Consider the following 22121-nt stretch of genomic DNA (forward strand, 5'->3'; position numbering starts at 1 on the left):
TAAATATAATAACATCAATACAATCTTGTCAACAGGTTCTGGGCTACAAAAAGCTTCCAAAGCCACAAAAACTATCCCACCCCAGCCCCAACTCCTTCATCTAACAGACAGACAAACACCCCCTTGTGCCTTGTGATCTATGGTGAGGCTGAGATCTCCAGGAACTTCACAATGTTCTTTTAGAGAGGGAGAGTCAATGGGTAGGGACATAAGACTGAATAAACCACTGGGAATTAACCAAAGGACAATGGAGCCAGAAGGAAAAAGAGCCAATAAAACAAGAAAAGCTAGAGGAAGAAAGCAGAAGGATAACCTACTAGGGGGAAAACTGGGACAGACCTGGATATCAGATGGCAAGTTATCTGAGGGCAAGAACTGTGACTCGTTCCAGCACAACTTACTTTTAGCTCTGTGAAGAGCTTATAACGTGGGAGATGGAAAATTCTTCAGAATGCCTCCATTTAGGACCCAGACTTTTGAAAGCTACAGGGAAACAGACTTTGACTGAATACATTAGTGATTAATACCCAAAGATCTGGGATGTCCAAAGACATAATGTGTTATATCCTGGGAGATAATTAATCACAGGCTGGGAGACTACTTGGTCTCTGAATCTCTAAATGATACAGCACAGAAGAATCAAACACTGGAAGGGAGAGGAGTTGGACTGGGGACCTATCCAATCCTAAAATTCTGATAATGCTGCCTCTTTGCTTCCCATCCCTGCAATACATTGCCTAGAGGGCAGTGATTGAAGAATGGATATCAGTAAACAGTGAAAGTGAAGTCACTCAGTCGTGTCCAACTCTTTGTGACCCCATGGACTGTAGCCTATCAGGCTCCTCCGTCCATGGGATTTTCCAGGCAAGAGTGCTGGAGTGGATTGCCATTTCCTTCTCCAGGGTATCTTCCCTGATCCAGGAATCCAACCCAGGTCTCCCGCATTGCAGGCAGACGCTTTACCATCTGAGCCACCAGGGACTTTGCCTTTAATTCTAATCCCCTGTGTTGCAGTTGAGACGGGATTCTGTACATAGGGAAACTCTTCTTTAAAGAGACAGCAGAGGTGAAAATGAGAGATTTAACTGCATCTTCTAATGATTTGGGGGACCTGAAAAGAGAGTTGGGACTCTATGCCTCTCCACCTCCTTTAATCTTTAAGAGTAGATTCAATCCTGTTATTTACCCCAAATGGGATTCTGACTATGATAAACTGGAGGGCCCCCTTCTAGGATACCAATCACAAAAGATTAGAAAAGCATTCTCAATGCAGATGTTTCCCTGGCAATTTGTCATCTGTATGTTTGGTTAGACTATTATTAAAGTTATTTAGCTTTCAACCTTTATTTCTGATCTGTGGGAGTAATAAACCACTCTACTTTCTCTTCTTTTTATCTTTCAAGTTCTAGTATTGCAGGAATTTCATTTACAAAATGAAATACTCCATGAATCATAGCTACCCCCCCCCTTCCTTTTCCAACCTAACTTTCTATGGCTTCCTCACTTAAACAACTTCTTAACCGTTTCAGGCATCCAATCCTAAGGTCCACACCGACCTGTTTCTTTTTGCATCATGTTCTGACGCAGAAAAAAGAAGATCCCAAGGCATGAGGGGTTAAAGCAGCAGAAATGAACCAGACTTATGGATACTCTTCCCTACAGTGTAGCGGAGGCAGATGGAGTCATCCCACAGATAAAGAGTTGTCTCTGCTTCTACTACCAAAACTACAAACAACAGGGCTCATTTGAGTGCAATGGGAAAAAGCAGAATTTCTATACGTAATAGAATCAACATAACAATAATCTCTCTCAGTATGACAGAGAATGCTGCAAAGAACTTTGGGATTTTAAAATTTCTATGAAGAAGAACAAAAGTGAAGAAAACTTGGTAGAAAAGTTCTATATAGCTTTACTCTGCTCAATACTCTAGGCAAGAAAAAAGCAACTTCCTAGTGTTTCATACTATTTTTGAATTTTCTGTCTTCCTTTCATAATTACATGGTCACTGGTAAAGGCTAAATATAAATTTTGACTGGTTAAGCCTTCAAAAAATAACCAAACCTCTGATGCAAAAAATGTCTTATATTCTCTTCTGTAGGAAATATTACAATAGTGACTTAGGAATGTAGGAAAAGGTGAATTGTCTTACATCCACAGGAATTTAAGTAGTATTTAATAGGAAGAAATGTACTAGGATCTAAGATGACAACAAAATCTAGTCCACAGATAATCCCTAGTCTCATGTTACTCAACAGAAGTGGTATCTTCTCCCTTCAAAACTTTTGCTAAAGATACAAAGAAGTAATAGAACTGACCCATGAAAACTGAAGCTCCTTCATAATCCACATGTCTAATAATCCATATGTCTAGCATAAGAAGATGGCTAAAAGACAGGTCCAAAATATAGATGCGGGATTTATTTTCAAGTATGGTCCACTCAAAGTATACCACAGAGGTAAGATGAATTGCTTAAGAGTAAGAGGAATTCTTAACTTTAGTTGTTTTAAGTGTTTGCTCAAATATCAATAAGGAGTAGATGGAAATAAATATAGCTATCTAATTGCTTACTTTTATTTTTAAAAAATCCAGGAAGCAAATGTGTCTTTGCTTTTTTTTTTTAATTTCTAGTCCCCAAAAGACCAAGCATTCCATGCCCACCAGAGCTCCTGGTTCCTGGAACATTCTCAAGAGGTAGGTTTGTCTCTACTTTATTATGTGGAACTCTGGGCACCAAGGAGTTAAGTCAGCTTCTCAGGTCACCCTAGGAATAAACTACTAGCAAAACCAAGGCAAAAACCCAAGACTTTTTACTTAGTCCCAATTGTTTTTCACTCATCAACCTGTTGTTAAGAAGGTTGAAGAAAAAAAAAAAAGAAGATTGAATCAAGCTAAAACCAACACACAGTTCTTCGGATCTGTCTCTGGTATCAAGAATGAAATGAGATGTGAGAGGAAAACCAAGACTATTTACAGCTTTATGTTATACATATGGACAGCAGTGTAAACTATTTTCCCTAAGATAACTGTGACAGGCGTACCTTTTGAGACTGCACCAGCCAGCTTATTAGTCAAAGGGCTGGCCCTTCTCTTCTCAACCGTTCTTACTCTATTAACAGAAGAAAAGGCCTCTCCTTTGACCATCTGAGAACTCCTGCTGCACTTCAGAAGACCGAAAAGTATTGCTGGCTTACACTAGAATTTTAATGGACTTGAAATCAACTCCAATACAAAGGGAAACACAACTCAAGGTGATGCTTACAATAATGAGTAAAAAGCTATGTACAAGGATGAAAACTGGAAATATAATCTGAAACAGTTATAAAAGCATCAATAAAATCCTAAGGTTGTTTCTTGAAAAAAATTTAAAAGAATCTAACCGATAACTATAGTTTTGTTATTTCATAAGGAAAGTTCCCATGTCTATTTCAGATAAAGAGGAGTATTATTACCATCACTTTCTGTCTTACAGAACAGCTCTGCAATATCTCAGGTTGATTCGAGGTCTCTCTCTCTTTATTATGAGTATAAACAAATATGCTTAATTACAAAATATTTCTTATAAACAGACATAGCCTGTGACATGAAAGATATACACTTATACCAGATTTTAAATTTTAACTTGCTTCTCACTTCTTTCCCATCTTTTTGGAGAGCCTATAATAACCTAGTCACAGTTTTCAGGAAATGCCATAGTATTATTTCTACATGTCTCCAGAAAAAATAGAATAACAGTGGTGGGTACTGAAGGACTCAAGAGTCTTGGCTCTACTGTTCTCTTTTTTTTTTTTTTTTAACTCTAAGAAGCTACCACCTTAAAAAGTCTTGTTTAGAAGTTTCATCAGCTGGAAAGTGTTGAGAAGTAAAGTGCAATAATCTCAGTTTGACAACTCTATGAACTCAGATTTCAAAACAATATTTGAGACATTAACCAAATCATCCACATTGGTACATTCAAGTGCCATAAAAAACAGGCTACATGCAAGATTTCATTAATACTGAGGGGAGAAAAACAGGTTAGGCATCCGAGTTGGGTTGTGAAGAGACAGCACACTCATTTTTACTTCAGGGAAGCCTTAAAAATCAACATGCAAACAGAAGACACGTACTTGTCACAACAGAGCCTTAGCTCACAAGACCATGGATTAAAGACAATTAATTTCAACGCACATGTAAGAATAAACAAGTCTGAAGTCTATCAGAAAAACAAAATATATCAATATACACTTTAACCTTATCATAATGGCTAAATATTGCTTTTAGCAATATAATTACTTAATTCAATAAAGAAGTAACACAGTATTCTAATTCAGAGAAGGGTATGCATATGTCCAGATCTTCAAGAAATTTGTTATTCCAGGACTTTTGAAGATGGGCAGAGTAGTCTGGAAAATTCAGCCCTGGCTGGAGGTTAAAGGGCACCAGCACCATTTTCCTTATACCATCAACATTACATTTGTGGAAAATGCATTTAACTTTTGCAGACCTCTTCTGTACATTGGGCAGGATAAAAGTTGTTTGTCCCTGTACACCTCAGAAACATACATAAGAAGGCCACGAAAGTCAAAAGCCCTTTTCAGAAAAAGGCTTTTGTATGTATTGACTTGATATCTCAAGAAAAGGAGTGGTTATGGATTCATAGATTAAAATGTACCATTTTAAGGCTTTGGAAAGGTTAGCAAGTTGAATTTTTTCTTAAACTACAAAGCCCATGCCACACGAGTAACTATCAAGGATTGGGAAGACATTTCATCAAACGTGTCTACAGGATACCCTGCTTTGTGAGAAGCACTGGAAAGGAGTACTGAGCAACGGTAAACAGTAAGAACATGCAGGATAAGAGAATTAAAGCTTCTGGGGAAAGTACAACCTGCTGCATGCTTAAATCCAATTTGCCTAAACTTGTTAAACTTCAGTTAGGAAAACTGGCTTTGGCAATCCATGGCTACTCCTTTGTACCCCATGATATATCGTCTATAAAGAGTAACATTGTATTGACAGAACATGATCACAAGCGCTCCCCTGGGACAGGAACTATCAAGATCAGAGGGTAACACACAGGAGGTAACACAGTAGAAGCGAACGACAAAGTTCAATGGTTTTAGTCTTGACATTTCAGACGAGCCCCCTGTTTTCCGATCACAGAAAGACCAACCACCAGACAGCCAATGCAAGAACCACGAGAAAAGACATCACGAAAGGAATACGAGGAGATGAAAAAGTACTAGAGTAGAGGTGGCACTTTTTGAGAAACTTGTGATCCTCAGGGATTGGAATAGAAACCTTGGGAAGAGTTTCTTCATTTTCTTGCTGGGGCAAGGCTCTTTCGGTAGATCTCTCTTGCCTTTTAACTTTCTCTTCGTCCTGCACTAACAGAGCACGTTCCTGTGTCTGCTTTCACGGTAGAAGATCAAGAAAGACAGAGAAAGATGAACAAAATGACAGATGGAAAATGCTCAAAAATGATACTTGGGGATGTGCAAAGGATTTGGGAAGATCTTTTGGACACTGTATTTTACTTTGCTTTGGCAATTATCCTAGCAAAGTTTCTATAACACAGTAGGGTACTCAATAGGTAATTTTTTGAGTGAATGAATGAAGATCAGAAATCCTCAAAGTTCAAGGAATCACTGGACTTCATTAGTTACAGTATTTATTCCTCTTTTAAGGATATTCACACCAATTTTCAGTCATTTTTCATTGCTTTGGTGCTGTCAATTTTTCTTAGATCAACTGGGCAAAGCCAATAATCAAGCATTCTTCTTGCCATCAAAAAAGTTACTTTTATTACAAATAGAATGGCAGAATATAAAATGTTATCCTCATATCTCTTCATATAGGCTTAAAAAAACTGCAATAGTTCATTCAGTATGGCAATTAGCTTTTGCTCAAGGGAATAAAAATCTTAATCCTATACATTTCAAAGATTGCAAAAGAAAAACAAAAGTATAAAAGTTTATATGAGCCTCCAAGATCTACCAGAAAAAAAACCCTAACCCAAACCCTCACAAATCTCAATAGTTATAAACTCCCTCCCCACCCACTCAGAATCATGATTTAAAATAATAATAAGGACCATCACAAAGGTTTATACATCACATTAAGCAAATGTTTTTGATACTTTTAAGGAAAATTATTTTTTCCCAATTGAGAAATTTTTCTCCCCCAGCAATTCCTGTACTCTGCCATCCAGTCAAGACAGATGTTTTCTATGAAAGGAAAAACTTGGCTCTAAGTTCTCTCAGTTGAGCCAGCCTTCTCTGATCTGTTCGGAAGTTTGACACTGGTTCTTTGCACACCCCTAAGTGATATGTATCAGGGAGAAAGTAGCTGGGGGACTGGTCAGCAAAAAAAGGAAGAAAAGGAAAATAAAGGATGCAAAATTATAATGATTTTTAAAAGAACATAAGAGGGAGAAGAAAGACAACATAAAAAGAATAGGGTACAATTAAATTCGTTTTTCTCTCTGAATACATATTTACATCTTCATGCAGCTTTTCAACCAGCCATGCGCCGAAATAAGCAAATTGAAAGCTGCAAAATGCAGCAGTGAAAATGTTACATGTGTTAGGTCCAAAGGCGGTGGATATGAATTTACTAGTATAGCCAAAAGAAAAAAAAATCACTGAGCAGCTGCTGTTCAGTTTTGAGGGGATTATCTGCTTAGTGCCATGACAAGAGCAAATTCTGATTGAGAAGCACAAGTCATAACAGCAGCTTTACCTCTGGCCCACCAACCTTTCTTTCCGAGGGAAGGACAGAGGTTTTCTTCACCTGGTCACACACAAATTATATAAAATTCAGTTGCCTTGCAATGCAACAACAATGCTGTCAAAGGTGGAAGAGGTATCCCCAGAGAACAGAAATACTGCCCTAATTATCAAAGAGAAAGTAAGATATGCCAGAAAGTGGAATTAACCTATATAAAAGGTTATCACAGTATAGTCCTTATTTATTACATTATTCATTTAGAGGGGTAATACCATAACCCTAGAGCTAAAGTACTCTATATTGATCTAATTTAATTTGTAAAAGTCATTTCTTCAAAATCCACAGAATGAAACAGATATTCCCTAAACCAGCCCTGAGATGGTTTCTGAAGGGTTTCTATTAAGACACAAGATTATTTTCTGGAAATGGAGACTGGTTTGAATTTACCAAACTTCATCCAAGAGAGTACTAAGTTACTTTTTCAAAGTATTTGAGCATCTTTTATTACCTGCAACGAGTCAAAAAGAAAACATATTTAGAAAATATGCAGTTATGGGTTGCAGGGTTAGCCAGGTGAGGGAGCAACAAGTGCTTTCTCATGAGGTCATGGGCTTATAGAAGGTAGTCACTGTCTCATGCCCCAGATTTGGGATACGGAACTAAGGACCAGGGAGTGGAGGCTGAGAGGACAGAGAATAGGAAAAATTGCATCCTATCATCCCTGGTAACATTTTCACTGCCCATCATTCAGGAATTCTCCACCCGTCTTGGTGAAGTGGGTTCAACTCTCTTCAGACAGCTGTTAGCCAATTTTAATCACATTTTGAAAAATATAAAATGTATCCTTTGTGAGCAAACTTTTACTATCTTCTCCAGTTCCAGAAACTAAACAGTAAGTTGGAATAGTTTACTATGAACTCTGAATATAAAAACTAAATTTTGAAAAATTATTAAGATATCACTTTACCTTTCTTAAATAGAACCGCTATTGTTTTTAGGGAAAATAAGCATATAATTTTAAAATCATTACACTGTGACTATGACTATATATATACATACACACACATACATACTTAACCTGTACAGGGTAAAGATTAAGTAAAGGATTTTTGAATACGTGCTCAAAGTAACTTTCAATATGTTCTCATTACACAGATTCATTTATTCAGGTGTAGGGTTTCTAAAATAGGGAATGACAACAATAATAGGAAAAGGACAGCCTCTAAAAGGTACCACCACCTCTAACTATGACTATCTTAAAAAAAGTAGTATTATTAAATTTGATGTTACTCATAAAATAAATCATCAATAGTTCTTCTAAAACTGAAATACAATCATTAAGACTTGGTATTCTCCATTTTCTGGCTTAGAGGCCGCCTCAGTTTATTATATAATTGTGGTCAACCATTCCAGACATTTCTAAGTTGTGCAAGTGTTCAAACAGAGTTTTTAAAAAATGCTTATCCCTTTCCAATTTTGATCTTACTAAATTTAGTAAACTCTCTGGCCCTTGAAGGCACAGTTTGGACATAAAGTTCTACTGGCTTATGGTCAATTTGTAAACATACACTAGCCAGAAGCATGCAGCTGCAGAGACAGATCTCAGGGCCTAATCATCAACTGGTCGCTCTAAATGGCTCCCATAACTGGACTGGGTGGTCCACGTGACTTAAAAAGTTAAGTGTCTGATCACGAATGCTATAAAGCTGGAATGAACTGATGAGACACCAAAGCTAAATTTCAGCTCTAAACTTTCAGGTACAGATTATCAATATACAAAAGCATTTATTTCACTCAATCTCACAATTCATCACACAGACAAAGTACTCACTCCTTCTCCTGTAGGGATCTGCCCATTGATGTTAAGTGTTCGAAAGGGAGAGTGAGTGGATAAGCGTTTATCCCATTCACTAGGCCGTGGTTCTGGTACGGATTCCATGAAGTTCTTTTTCAGCTCACTGATGCTGGCATGATGTTTTTTGATCTCTTCTTGACTTTTGTCTAAATCCTATAGTTGAAAGGACAAAGATGCAAAACAATGAATACTCAGGGAAAAGACCACACCAATGGAAGCCCACAGAATACTATGGGCGCTGGTAGAAAATAACTCCACATCCAGCATAGATGTTATTAATCCATAAATTGCATTCAAATTGTAAATATACAATATGGTATATTTTCTTGTTTGTTTGTTTTTTTTTTAAACATGGTGCTTTTCTTGGAAGCAGTAAAGCATCATCACTCTATAGCTCTTAGCAGTTATAGAACCTATAAAGAGCTCACTCGTTAATGTTACAACTCTTCTTCTCATCATGTCACAGCACTGGATCTCCAACTCCTCATCCCAAACAGGTAATCCTACAGCCCAATCAGCCTCAGCTTGATAGGAACTGATTAAGGCTCAGCTCAGGCAGGATGGAGATAGCAATAGATAAGGAGAAACTGTTAAAGGAAGGACGTGGCGAAAGATTTGACTCCCACCACTGGCTGCCTTGCCTTAATGAACTGTTACTGCACAGTATCCCTCTATCTCTACCTGGAGAGAGTTTTGCTTTCTTAATACCTGGTGGCTGTTGCTGGGTTTCGGTAAACAGGAATAACCCCTTCTCGATACAGAAATGTATTGCTGAAATTCCTGGCTCAAGCCTCCAGAGCAGATTGTTTCTATCTCTGAGTAATTACTCAGGATATACAGTATAATGGAATTTTTTTCTTTGTCAATAGTATCCACACACACTAAAAGCCTTATGTTTTCTACCTTCTGACAGCTTTACTTCATCCCTTAGTACCATTCAAAATAGGAACTGTCTTCTAGTAACTGTCAATGGATAGGGAGCAATTTAATAAGAACTTGTCAAATACCTTATTATGTCTCACTGACAACTTAAAATAACTATTCGAGCAGATGTGACTACCGGACAACTAGGGGAAAACTCTCATGGGGGATATTCCAAGGAGAAATGATCAAAACTGGACAAATAAAGCTAGAAATGATATAATAAATAACATTCAAGTTTATGTAACAGGAGGCAGAAACCAACTTTCAAAAGACAGACTAGGCCAGAAATAACCTGGGAAATAAATGTGAAGACAAAACCTCAAATGTTCTTTGTCCAACATATTTCTTCAAAAAAACTCAAAAGATCTGTGCTTGAAATCAAAACATGTGGGAGCCTGTCACTTGATGACTGCTAAAAATTCTGTGTTTATTATATATCAAGGCAGTTCTGTATCCAAGAAAAGCACAATACTAAATATATCTCTTAATACGCTCTGTGAATTTTGAGGATTAGTCTTTTTTTTTTTTTTTTTTTTTTTTGGCTCCATGGGAAACAGCCTCATTTGGGGGGTGGGGTGGGGAAGGAACTTGTTTAAACAAAAAGTTGCTTAAAAAGTTTCTCCTGGGGCAATAGAGGCTTCAATTAAGTAAATTTTCTTCACAAGCAATGTCAAAGAGAATACAATAGAAGAAAAAGAATCAGTGAAGCATATGACACAATTTTGATTCAGGAGATATTCATTCAGAAAATTCATTTAGTAGTCTATTCTTTTTATTTTTGCAAGACTGAAAGAGGTTTACGTGATCTGAGATCCAAGAGAAAACTAACCCCAAAAGGGCAATCCTGTAGCTCCCCCATTGCCTGCTGGGGTGACATGTGAGTATAGCTCATGAAAATGGGCATCACCATGGGGAAACCACAGTTTGCACTTTTGTTCTAGCTGAAAGCAAGAAAATCATGATTACTAGCTAAAGAAAAGCAGAAACAAGCTCTGTCAACGACTCCGTAGTTGGCTGAACAACTGAGACCCACCAGACATGTCCGGCTCTTGACCTAGCTTCTGACAAAAATCAAATCTGCTCGGGCCAAGAACAACTAAACAGATTTGGGAGGGTTAAAGGTGGGAATGGAGCAAAACAAAAATGATCAAGAGATGCTATGATAAAACCATAACTCTCTGGGTTATTAGCCTCTTACTTATGAGAGGCTGGTGATTTGTTACTTGGCCTGCTTAGCTTTTGTTTGGCTTGGCATCTAAGAAAATAAATGTTTCAATAAAATCAGTAGCTTCTGAGGGAGCTTTCTCCAACCTTTTTAGCTGGCTCTGTTGGAAACCTGTGGGGGCACGGAGGAAAATTAAGATTTCAAAGGGACCTGTTCCAAATAGAAATTGTCATAGACACTTGCTACAGGTTCTCTTTGGGAGATGGAGGAGGCGGCGGCAGATCTAAAAATGAACTCGACCTTATTTGTGCCAGAACAAAGCATTAGTGGGGGTGGGGTAGGAGTAGGGGGAGGAGAGAATACTTGTAAAAATCTGCTAGTATGACAGATAACTTGAGAGAACTTCCTTAAGTGGCGGGGGGGCAGTGTAGGGGGGAACTTTTACAATATAGAGAATGATGGTTAGCCAAACTGTTTTGGCTGTTTTCAGGTGAGACACTTTTTGATGCCTATCATCCTACAACTTGAGCAGCAATCAAACCAAACACGTCATTAAATAGAAAATATTCTGAAAAGGTTGTTAGTAGCTTTAATTTTCACACACACACTTGTTTAGAAATCCCCTCTCATGGCTGTCAATGAAATGCTGGGAAAAACACATCACACACAGGGACTCTGTGAGTCTCAGAAGCCATAACACACCTCACGGAACAAAGGACAAATATATGATTGGTACTGCAGGTTCCAGTTAAGAGGAGGGATCAAAGATGGGCAAGCCAAGAAACAGGCATGTTTGGAATTGGGAGACGTTACACTGCTTGAGAATAAGGAGATCAACTGACATCTGTTATTCTTCCTAATCTCAGTAGTGGAACCATTCAGGTCTAGTTTCAGTTACGTGCTAAAGCAAAGAGATCGAGCTACCAAGTTTAAAATGTCTTAGGATCCAGCCTAAGAAACTCCATGTTACATGAGGTAAATATATATAAAGCACTTGGTATTGTGCCCACCACGCAGTACATGGTTAATGAAAACTGGCCATAGTTTATTTTTATCAAAGTATATTATATTATACCTAGCAGGCACTCAAAATATATGTATTGATAAAGAATAAGATGAGGTTAACTAATTCCTGGAGGCTAAGTTCTATCTAAAAAAATTTCTTCAAACTTCCACTTTAATAATACTTTCTGTTACATATGTTCATCTTTCAGGTCTCAGCGAAGTGTTACCTCATCAGAGACAACTTCCCTGTCCACCTTATTTGGAGCAGATCCTTTTTATTAGCATGGCATACTATTTTCTTCATAGCTTTTATAATAACTACAATCATTTTATCAGTTTATTTATTCACTGTTTCTCTCTTCCACTTGTCCCTACATTGTATGCTTCCTGAAGGCAAGAGCCATTTATCATCTTCCTGCTGCTGCTGCTGCTGCTAAGTCGCTTCAGTCGTGTCCGACTCTGTGCGACCCCATAGATGGCAGCCCACCAGGCTCCCCTGTCCCTGGGATTCTCCAGGTAAGAACACTGGAGTGGGTTGCCATTTCCTTCTCCAATGCATGAAAGTGAAAAGTGAAAGTGAAGTCACTCAGTTGTGTCCGACTCTTAGCGACCCCATGGACTGCAGCCCACCAGGCTCCTCCATCCATGGGAGTCTCCAGGCAAGAGTACTGGGGTGGGGTGCCATTATCATCTTCCTACACAGTTATATTTCCTTTGTACTTGAGTTAAATCCATGATGTCAGAATTTATATTTGTTTCTTGTGGTTCTGTCTTGAGTGGAGTCATAATTAGGTCATCAGAGAAGAGTTTCTGATGTGTAAACATGATCTGTTTTTTCACAGAATGACTCCAATTTCCTTCATTTTTCCTCATAGAGTTCCTCCAATCTTCTAGTTAGTTTTATATTTCCTTATCCAGTGTGGAGTCTGAAACTAGATAAAGTATACTAATATAAGTTTGGTGAAAATCTGATCAATATTGAATATAATGACCTTACAATTCCTATAGCAGATAGTATGTTGCTATTTCTGAATGGGAGAAAAGTGTATTTAATAATTATATGGATCCCAACACAAATCCGAGCTTTACCAATTTACTAGTCTATAATAACCACAAAGAAATTACTTAATTTCTCTAAACCTCAATTTTCTCTTTAAAATAAAAATTCCATACCCATAGACTTGTTTTGGGCTTCCCTTGTGGCTCAACTGGTAAAGAATCCGCCTGCAATGCAGGAGACCCGGGTTCGATCCCTGGGTTGGGAAGATGCCATGGAGAAGGGAAAGGCTATCCACTCCAATATTCTGGCCTAGAGAATTCCATGGACTATACAGTCCATAGGGTTGCAAAGAGTTGGACACAACTGAGCGACTTTCACTTTCAGACTTGTTTTATAATTAAACTATCTTATATCATACGAACTACTCATTAAATGCCAGCCTCCCTTCTTTCCTTCCTGTATTTTACTTCTCCCTGACTATTCTTTTGTCATTTTCACACGTCCATTTTGAATTGTGATCATACTTTTCCACACTCTCTAGGTTCAGAAGATTAAAAAACCATACAAATTTGATGCTTGAGACATATAGGAATTTATACTCTTGGACAATTCAAGAAACTTTTAAACAGTGATACAGTTCTTTCTAAAAGTGGGTAAAACAATGGAACCATGGGATGCAGAGAGGTAGTCCCAATCATATATTTTGGATAAGTATGAGAAATGGAAACTAAAGATTCACAAGTAGAGATGGTTGCATATCTTCATGTTTACCAACATGCAAAAGCATCTTAAACCTAAAGTTCTCTCATGCAATGGCATGCAAAACCAAATGCAGCACAGAAAGAAGAAAGGGGATCAGCGAAGAATGCAGGTTACAGGCAACCAACTGAAATAAGCTTCAAGTTCATACAAACCTCCAACATTAAATTGCTATGTCTGATATAAATGTTTTCACCATCTAGTCTCTCTCTCTTTTTCTGTGAAAATGAAAGAGGGAAAAACAGAAAAGCATAAAAAATTAAAACGTTGTTCTTGCGGGAAAAAACTGCAAATTGGCAAACCAAAAAAATATTTAAAATTAAATGTCCACAGCGAAGCATATGCCAACATGAAATGGTCACAGAACCACAAGGACATACAGAGGACACAATTACCAGCAGAAAATGGATGGCCTTGTTCATGAATGATGGGAGAATGCGATGATGATATTTAAACAGACAGTGCTCCTGGCTTCATTGGCTTCTTACATAAAAAGCTGTTTTATGTTGCTTTTTGAAGCTAAGCTGTTTGAGGGTTATCTTAAAACGCATGACTTTAAGAAGTCTTGAATCTCTGTGTTTCATGGAGTAGGCAAATGCTTTAAAACATTATTTAGCTTTTTGACATTGTTTCGTATTTAGTAATACTGCAGTACATACATCTCTAATACCTTCCATAAGAAAGATCTAAGGACATTTTATACAGAGTCAGTCAATATTCTATTCAGTAAAAACATTCATCCCACTCCCTGGCTAAGAAGAGTGAGACACAGAACAGCCAAACCCATAATTATTAGCAATACTGGGAGTTGCTGCTATGATGGTTTCCATAATGCTGTTGTTTAGTTGCTAAGTCATGTCTGACTCTTTATGATCCCATAGACAGAAGCACGCCAGGCTTCCCCGTCCTTCACAGACCCCCAGAGTTGACTCAAACTCAAGTCCACCAAGCATAAATACTGAAGGCATACTGTTGATTCCAAGCATATGGTGCCACTGTGAAATATTTCTTATATAGTTTAAAGGACAGATTTGGCCTTCACTTATTTCATTGTATTTAAGAAGGTGTTTTCATACTGAAAAAGTTTATTTTAATGACATTTTTCAATATACAGTACAGGATTATAATTTCTTTAGTATACATATGTGTGTGTGTGTATACATCTGCTACTTGAAAGTACTCCCAGCTTAAGAGAAATCAATGAAAAGAATGGATCACTGTCTTTTTAATGCAATATGAAAGTCAGCAGGGGTGATGGTAATGTGATTTTGTGAAAGTGAAAAATGGCTAACCTTCCTCATTCTTATCAGATCTTCAGGTTTCTCTGCAAGCTTCTGTTTTGCCATTATTAAAAAAAAAGAAAGAAAAATGATAAAAATATTGGCTCATTGAAGTTTGTTTGAACCTTCATTTTATATATATATATAATTTTTTTTTTTTTTAAGGAGCAGGGAAGACGGGAGAAGAAAAAATTAGGGAGGGAGGGAAAAAGGAACAAGTGGCCTGCTGGCACAAACCTGCGTTTGGTCACCGTTTGGGGTGGGTACTGTGACCTCGATGTGGGTTTTTTCCACCTACATTTAAGAAATAAAGTGGTAAAAACATTTCAGGTTAGTAGGTTTCTATGAATGGCACTATTTCCAAAACAGCCACATCTTTAGGTGGTTATAAAATAAACTGATATGATGCAATTGTACAGGGGGTGTTACAGGGAAGGACGCTGTTCTCAATAACAAACTGACAGATTCACCATCACATTCTCAAGGCTGAAGAGGTAATATGGACAGCCAAAGGATCAAAAAAAAAAAAAAAATTAAGGTAATTATTCTATTGATGAAGAAAACATGTTTCTACTTGTTTCTTAAAAAGTATTTACTAAAAACAATAATTTAGGCTTTAAAAAGTCATGTTTTCCTTTTTAAAAAATGATGTAGAAGTATTTTAAATGACAGTTAAAAACAAATTTACAAATGAAGATACTCGTGTGACATATATGACAGAAACAAAAAGAAAGTCTTTACACTTACAGGACACATAAAATAAATCACATATGACACCAAACAGGTAAATACAAAAGAATTCTGTTAGTTGATCAATCTACTTAAGGAAGCGGTTTAACCCTTGAGTTTATTAGGCAACAACATATCACAATAAACTCAATGCAAATGTTACTGACGCATGCAGTTACTTCCAAGGCCGATTTATAAATAAGCACACACAGGGCTCAGCTGCAACATTCAACACACTGTACTCCCCTCTCCAGGGAGTGGGGGCCCATGTGTTTGGTGGGTGTGAAAGATTCATCCTTAGTAGTAGGAAGATAGTAACTAAGGCCTCCTGCTTAGCTTTGAAATACCTTTAGTAGCAGTCATTGTATATGCCCCAAGTGGAGTAAGCATAAATTTAAAAAACAAGACTGTTAAGAGAAAGCATAATAGTAAGCAATGCCTAAAGCACTGGATATATCAAAATGAGAAAAATGTTTTTATTAAGGGTCAAATCAATCACTCTGCATCTTTACATTCTTCACAGAACTTCATTAATTTGTGATTTTGACATATTCTTTGTTTTTGGCTTCCAAGCGGCTTGCTGGATCCTAGTTCCCCAAACAGGGATGGAAACCTGGGTCCTCAGCAGTGAAAGCGCAGTCTTAACCGCTGGACTGTCAGGGAATTTCCTTGACATCTTCTTCTTGATCACATCTGGCAGCCTTACCTCAGAATATTATGTCATTGTGCTGTTTTCTCTGGGACTGAATATAAGGAACATAAGATGACAGCGAACTTTGTGACACTGTCAAATCATAAGCACATCTGGCTGCAGCCCTTTTAACTGTGGAGGTAAGTCACAACTTGGGTTACTTCTGCTCTGAATCCCACCTGCTGTGTGGCTGTTCACAAGTTATTTCACCTCTCTGAGTTTCAAGTTTTTTATTGATAGAATGGAGACAATATCTTCATAGAGTTGTGAATGCTTAGCAAATGTAAGTTTTGAATTATTTGGTAAAGCTTAAATTACTTGTTTAAATGAATAATGACTTCTTGCTTTGGGTCCTTAGCAATCCAACAGCAAGAAGTTGAGAGCCTCTACAGTTTAAGAATGGAGACCAAGTAGTTCTGCATATGCTCCTATAGAGAATATTAACTGAGATAAATATGCACACGAGGAAAGGTACTGTCTCCACACCTGCAAAATAGGTCTTGTCAAATGACTCAAGATGCCAAAAAGCTCTCTCTATCTGGCACCAAATTACTGTTAGGTAATAAGATTTCCACAATTACAGGGCTACTTTATTACTACTGCTGCTTTATATAGTAAATACAGCTTCAGGCAAATGCCATAATTAGTTTCTAACTGCTACAAATAAAATTAACTCAAGTCACTGTTAGCTCAGTGGTAGTAGAAGGTTATCAGAAGTGGCTTTCAGTCTGATCTCAATACAAGTATCTGAAAATGTATTTATATAGAATTAACCAGCAAGAAGGCCCCCTACTGGCACCTAAATGGTGAGCATATAACAGGAAGTGATCTCTCCACTCTGCTGAGGTCCCAAGAGCAAAGGGAGGGAACCTATTCATGAAGATACTTTTGTCTGCCAGATAGGTGAAAGAACAAGGAAGTTAGCACAAAGCCATAGGAATCTTAGCCACCAGAAAGATTCCCTTGCCACTTCCGGTTATTCAACATTTTCAGTTAGCAATATAAATGAAAAGATAGTCAAAGTGCCAGGTGAGCTACCCTAACATTAAAAACTGAAGTAGTCTACCATCAAAAAGGCACTGTTGATACTGAACCTTGTGGCCAATGTCAAGCACATTTGGCTAGAAAAAAAATGCAAACACTTACCATTCATTCAATCTCCCCCTACCTCTGGACTCGAGTTGGTCTCAAAGGACAGTGAGAACTATGTCACACTGAATACTTTTTTAATACAATCAAAACAGAGCCAGACTGGCCACGCTTTATAGATGAACTAGATATTGAACTGGCTCCAAAAGAACAGAATTAATCAATCTATCTGCCAAGGTGAGAGCACTTACTAAGGTCTTACACAGTTTTACATTTCTTAACAGACATATAAAAATGTAGCTTTTCTTATAAAGATTGTTTCTATTAATTTCTGTTGTCAACAGTGAGACTTGTATTTACTTTAATAAATCTGAACTGACACCTCAACTCCATCGCTGCTTAAATGTATTTTTAAAAGCTCATCAACATATAAAAGATTAGTTCAGGTACAGTTACTCCTGGGAAATCTACTAATGAAACTTGCGATTTTTCAACAAAGTTCAGTGACTGTGGTACAATCAACTCAGAACTATAAACAATTCAGTAGCATAACTTTCCTTCCAGAATGGATCTTCTTTTTATAAAGTTACTTGAGATTTGAGCAACCACATATATGTGCTTCATATAGTATCTGGATAGTCTCTGGGCACGTTACATATATATCCATTTTAGGAGATCAAATTATATTTTAATCATTACTAGCTGAGCTTACTCTTAGAAAGGAATGTGGAGATTCCTTCTGGATGAGTAAAAATTATTTTTAAAAGCAGATGATCACAGTGCTGGTGAGTTTTACAGACTCAGTTTTTAAAATTTAAGTTGGGTAAAGCTGTGTGTCACCTGAAAACATCTGGGAGAGCTTACAGTCTTCATGACATAATTCTTTGAAAATATTTTACAGGTTTACAGGGAATTACCTTGTTTCAGAAAGAGTAAGGAAGAAATAACTTCGTTAGGATTTAACAAAAACCAGTGCTTTGAGAACCCTCCTGCTCAAGGAGTCAACACCTCTGAACCAAAAGTGAGTGAGCTGGACCTCTGGGCTTACGACATACCTTCCATGCTTCTGTGGGCTCTGGCTCAGCATCCTCAGAAAGTGCCTCTTCCTGTTTCACTTCAACCTGCACTGTTTCCTTCTGCGCTTTCTTGACAGGCGCACCTGGGACACCGCCTTCTGCGGCTTGACTCGGAGCAATGGCAGGTGCAGAGGTGGGCCGAGGACTTCGGTCTGCTGACTCAACGGCCGCTGCTGCATGAAAGAGACAAAAGTGAAAGAGAAGTGAAGGCGAGAGTCACTGTACCACCTTCACAGCCACCAGGTGAAAGAACTGTGGCTTCAGGACACATATGAGTGTTACCGTGTCCAGTGGTTAACATACAGAAGGTAAAAAATGAATTATCAGTGTTCTGGCAGGAGACCAATGGCTATAATGGACAAAAAAGTTAGAAGAACCCTGACAGAAAAGCTAAAAACTCCTGATGATGATCATATTCTATAAAGGGTGAGATGGGAGGTAGGACGGGGGTGAATATGGACAATAAAATATAAAAAAAAAAAAAATGAAAAGCTCATTTTATTAAAAAGTTGGCAAGATTGTTTAACCTTGTAATCTATTAGCTTCAGGAACTTGCAAGGTAGTCTATGAAGGACAAAAAGGGTTAATTAAGTCTGATTTCTTCCAGGAAGACTTTTTGAAATAAAGATGCATTTATTAATAGGTGATTTCAGTAACCTAAAAATATATTCTAGAAAAGAGGATTAAGTCTGATTTTTCTGTTAAGCCTCCTTGGAATGATTACAAAATAACTTGGGATAAAGGAATCTTCTTATAAGACATGTACACTTTTTGATGGTTATTTAAGAGCAAATCTTTGAACCAGACACTTTCCTTTTTAACTTTTTCATTAAAAAGTAAAATTCAATCCATTCAGCTAGTTTATGCCTTTCGGCTGGGGCATTTAATCCATTTGTAGAATACTCTCTGACATAAATTGAAACAAGATATTTTTTGATCCACTTCCTAGAATAATGAAAATAAAAACAAAAATAAACCAAGGGATCCTAATTAAACTTAAAGCTTCTGTGCAGCAAAGAAAACTATGAACAAAACGAAAAGACAATCCACAGAATGGGAGAGAATATTTGCAAGCAAAGTGACCAACAAGGGATTAATTTCCAAAATACACAAACAGCTCATGTAGCTCGATATCAAAAAACAAACAACCCAATAAAAAAATGAGTGGAAGATCTAAATAGGCATTTCTCCAAAGAAGACATGCAGATGACCAAGAGGCCCATGAAAAGATGCTCAACATCACTAATTATTAGAGAAATGTAAATCAAAACTACAATGAGGTATCACATCAGTCAGAACAGCCATCATCAAAAAAGTCTACAAACAATAAATGCTACAGAGAGTGTGGAGAAAGGGAACCCTTCTACACTGCTGGTGGGAATGTAAATTGGTACAGCCACTATGGAGAACAGTATGCATGTCCCTTAAAACACTAAAAACGGAGCTATCATATGATCCAGCCATTCCAGTCCTGGCCATATATCTGGAGAAAATCATAATTCAAAAAGTTACATGCACCCTAATACTCATTGCCCCATTATTTACAACAGCCAGGGCATGGAAGCAACCTACATGTCCATCGATGGATGAATGAATAAATAAAGAAGATGTGGTATGTATATACAATGGAATATTACTCATCCATAGAAAAGAACAAGAAAATGCCACTTGCAAGGACACAGATGGACCTAGAGATTGTCATACTGTGTGAATTAAGTCAGACAGAAAAGACAAATATCATATATTACCACTCATATGCGGAATATTAAAAAAAACAGTGTTATTGGGTTGGCCAAAAAGTTTGTTGAGGTTTTTCCTCAACACGTGAAAAGATGCTTTTTGGCCAATCCAATACAAATGAGCTTATTTACAAAACAGAAATAGATTGACAGATGTAGAAAACAAACTTACGGCTACCAAAGGGGAAAGGGGTGGAGAGGAATAAATTGGGAGATTGGGACTGACATATACATACTACTACTATAAAATAGATAACTAATAAGAACCTACTGTATAGCACAGGGAATTCTACTCAATAAGCTGTAATGACCTATTGGGAAAGCAATCTGAAAAGAATGGAGATACATATATATTATATATATATATATTATATATATATCAGGTGTATATATGCACCTAATTCACTGTGCTGTACATCAGAAACTAACACATTGTAAATCAACTACACTCCAATAAAAATTAATTTAAAAAATAAAATAAATTCAAAACCTTTGGTCTTTAGTCCTTAAAATAATCAAAACAACACTTTGAGTTCTACCCTACTCTCTCCCAGAGTCTTATCAATCTGCATCATCACTCCCATTCTCTAATATATTCAGAGCAGCAGTTCTCAACCAGGGGTGATTTTGCCCCCCACTCCATGAACATTTGGCAATATCTGGAGACATTTTTGGTTGTCACAACTGAGGAGAGAAGTAGGAAGGGGTACTGGCTCTAGTGTGTACAGTATAAGCTTGCTGGTTCAGTTCAGTTCAGTTCAGTCGCTTAGTCGTGTCTGACTCTGCGACCCCATGAACCGCAGCACGCCAGGCCTCCCTGTCCATCACCAACTCCCAGAGTTTATCCAAACTCACGTCCATTGAGTCGGTGATGCCATCTAACCATCTCATCCTCTGTTGTCTCCTTTTCCTCCTGCCTTCAATCTTTCCCAACATCAGGGTCTTTTCAAATGAGTCAGCTCTTCACATCAGGTGGCCAAAATACTGGGCCTTCAGCTTCAACTTCAGTCTTCCAAAGAACACTCAGGATTGATTTCCCTTAGGATGGACTGGTTGGATCTCTTTGCAGTAAAAGGGACTCTCAAGAGTCTTCTCCAACACCACAGTTCAAAAGCATCAATTCTTCTGTGCTCAGCTTTCTTTAGTCCAACTCTCACATCCATATATGACTACCGAAAAACCATAGCCTTGACTAGATGGACCGTTGTTGACAAAGTAATGTCTCTGCTTTTTAATACACTGTCTAGATTGGTCATAACTTTCCTTCCAAGGAGTAAGCGTCTTTTAATTTCATGGCTGCAATCACCATCTGCACTGATTTTGGAGCCCCAAAAAATAAAGTCAGACGCTGGTTCCACTCTTTCCCCATCTATTTCGCGTGAAGTGATGGGACCAGATGCCATGATCTTTGTTTTCTGAATGTTGAGCTTTAAGCCAATTTTTTAATTTTACTCTTTCACTTTCATCAAGAGGCTCTTTAGTTCTTCTTCACTTTCTGCCATAAGGGTGCTGTCATCTGCATATCTGAGGTTATTGATATTTCTCCCGGCAATCTTGATTCCAGCTTGTGCTTCCTCCAGCCTAGTGTTTCTCATGATGTACTCTGCATATAAGTTAAATAAGCAGGGTGACAGTATACAGCCTTGACGTACTCCTTTTCCTATTTGGAACCAGTCTGTTGTTCCATGTCCAGTTCTAGCTGTTGCTTCCTGATCTGCATATAGGTTTCTCAAGAGGCAGGTCAGGTGGTCTGGTATTCCCATCTATTTCAGAATTTTCCAGTTTATTGTAATCCACACAGTCAAAGGCTTTGGCAATAAAGCAGAAATAGATGTTTTTCTGGAACTCTCTTGCTTTTTCGATGATCCAGCGGATGTTGGCAATTTGATCTCTGGTTCCTCTGCCTTTTCTAAAACCAGCTTGAACATCTGGAAGTTCACGGTTCATGTATTGCTGAAGCCTGGCTTGGAGAATTTTTAGCATTACTTTACCAGCGTGTGAGATGAGTGCAATTGTGTGGTAGTTTGAGGATTCTATGGCATTGCTTTTCTTTGGGATTGGAATGAAAACTGACCTTTTCCAGTCCTGTGGCCACTGCTGA

General features: G+C 37.8%; 1 protein-coding gene across 13 annotated transcripts in view; it reads right to left on the minus strand.

Annotated features, from left to right (window-relative positions):
- The window catches only part of EPB41 (erythrocyte membrane protein band 4.1), a 180818-nt gene that overhangs the window by 29099 nt on the left and 129598 nt on the right, over positions 1 to 22121 (minus strand). For 5 of the 13 annotated variants that reach the window (XM_055573918.1, XM_055573920.1, XM_055573924.1 and 2 more), the window contains exons 12-14: positions 18261 to 18454; positions 13572 to 13634; positions 8540 to 8716 (exon numbers count right to left, since the gene is read on the minus strand). In XM_055573918.1, coding sequence (XP_055429893.1) covers positions 8540 to 8716; positions 13572 to 13634; positions 18261 to 18454 — 434 coding nt within the window. Of the gene's footprint in view, positions 1 to 1993; positions 5389 to 6720; positions 6772 to 7174; positions 7217 to 8539; positions 8717 to 13571; positions 13635 to 18260; positions 18455 to 22121 lie in introns of those variants that run through there. The other 8 variants (XM_055573913.1, XM_055573919.1, XM_055573923.1 and 5 more) reach the window with 7 other exon arrangements.

Source organism: Bubalus kerabau, chromosome 3, assembly GCF_029407905.1.
Source record: "Bubalus kerabau isolate K-KA32 ecotype Philippines breed swamp buffalo chromosome 3, PCC_UOA_SB_1v2, whole genome shotgun sequence".
Taxonomy (NCBI): domain Eukaryota; kingdom Metazoa; phylum Chordata; class Mammalia; order Artiodactyla; family Bovidae; genus Bubalus; species Bubalus kerabau.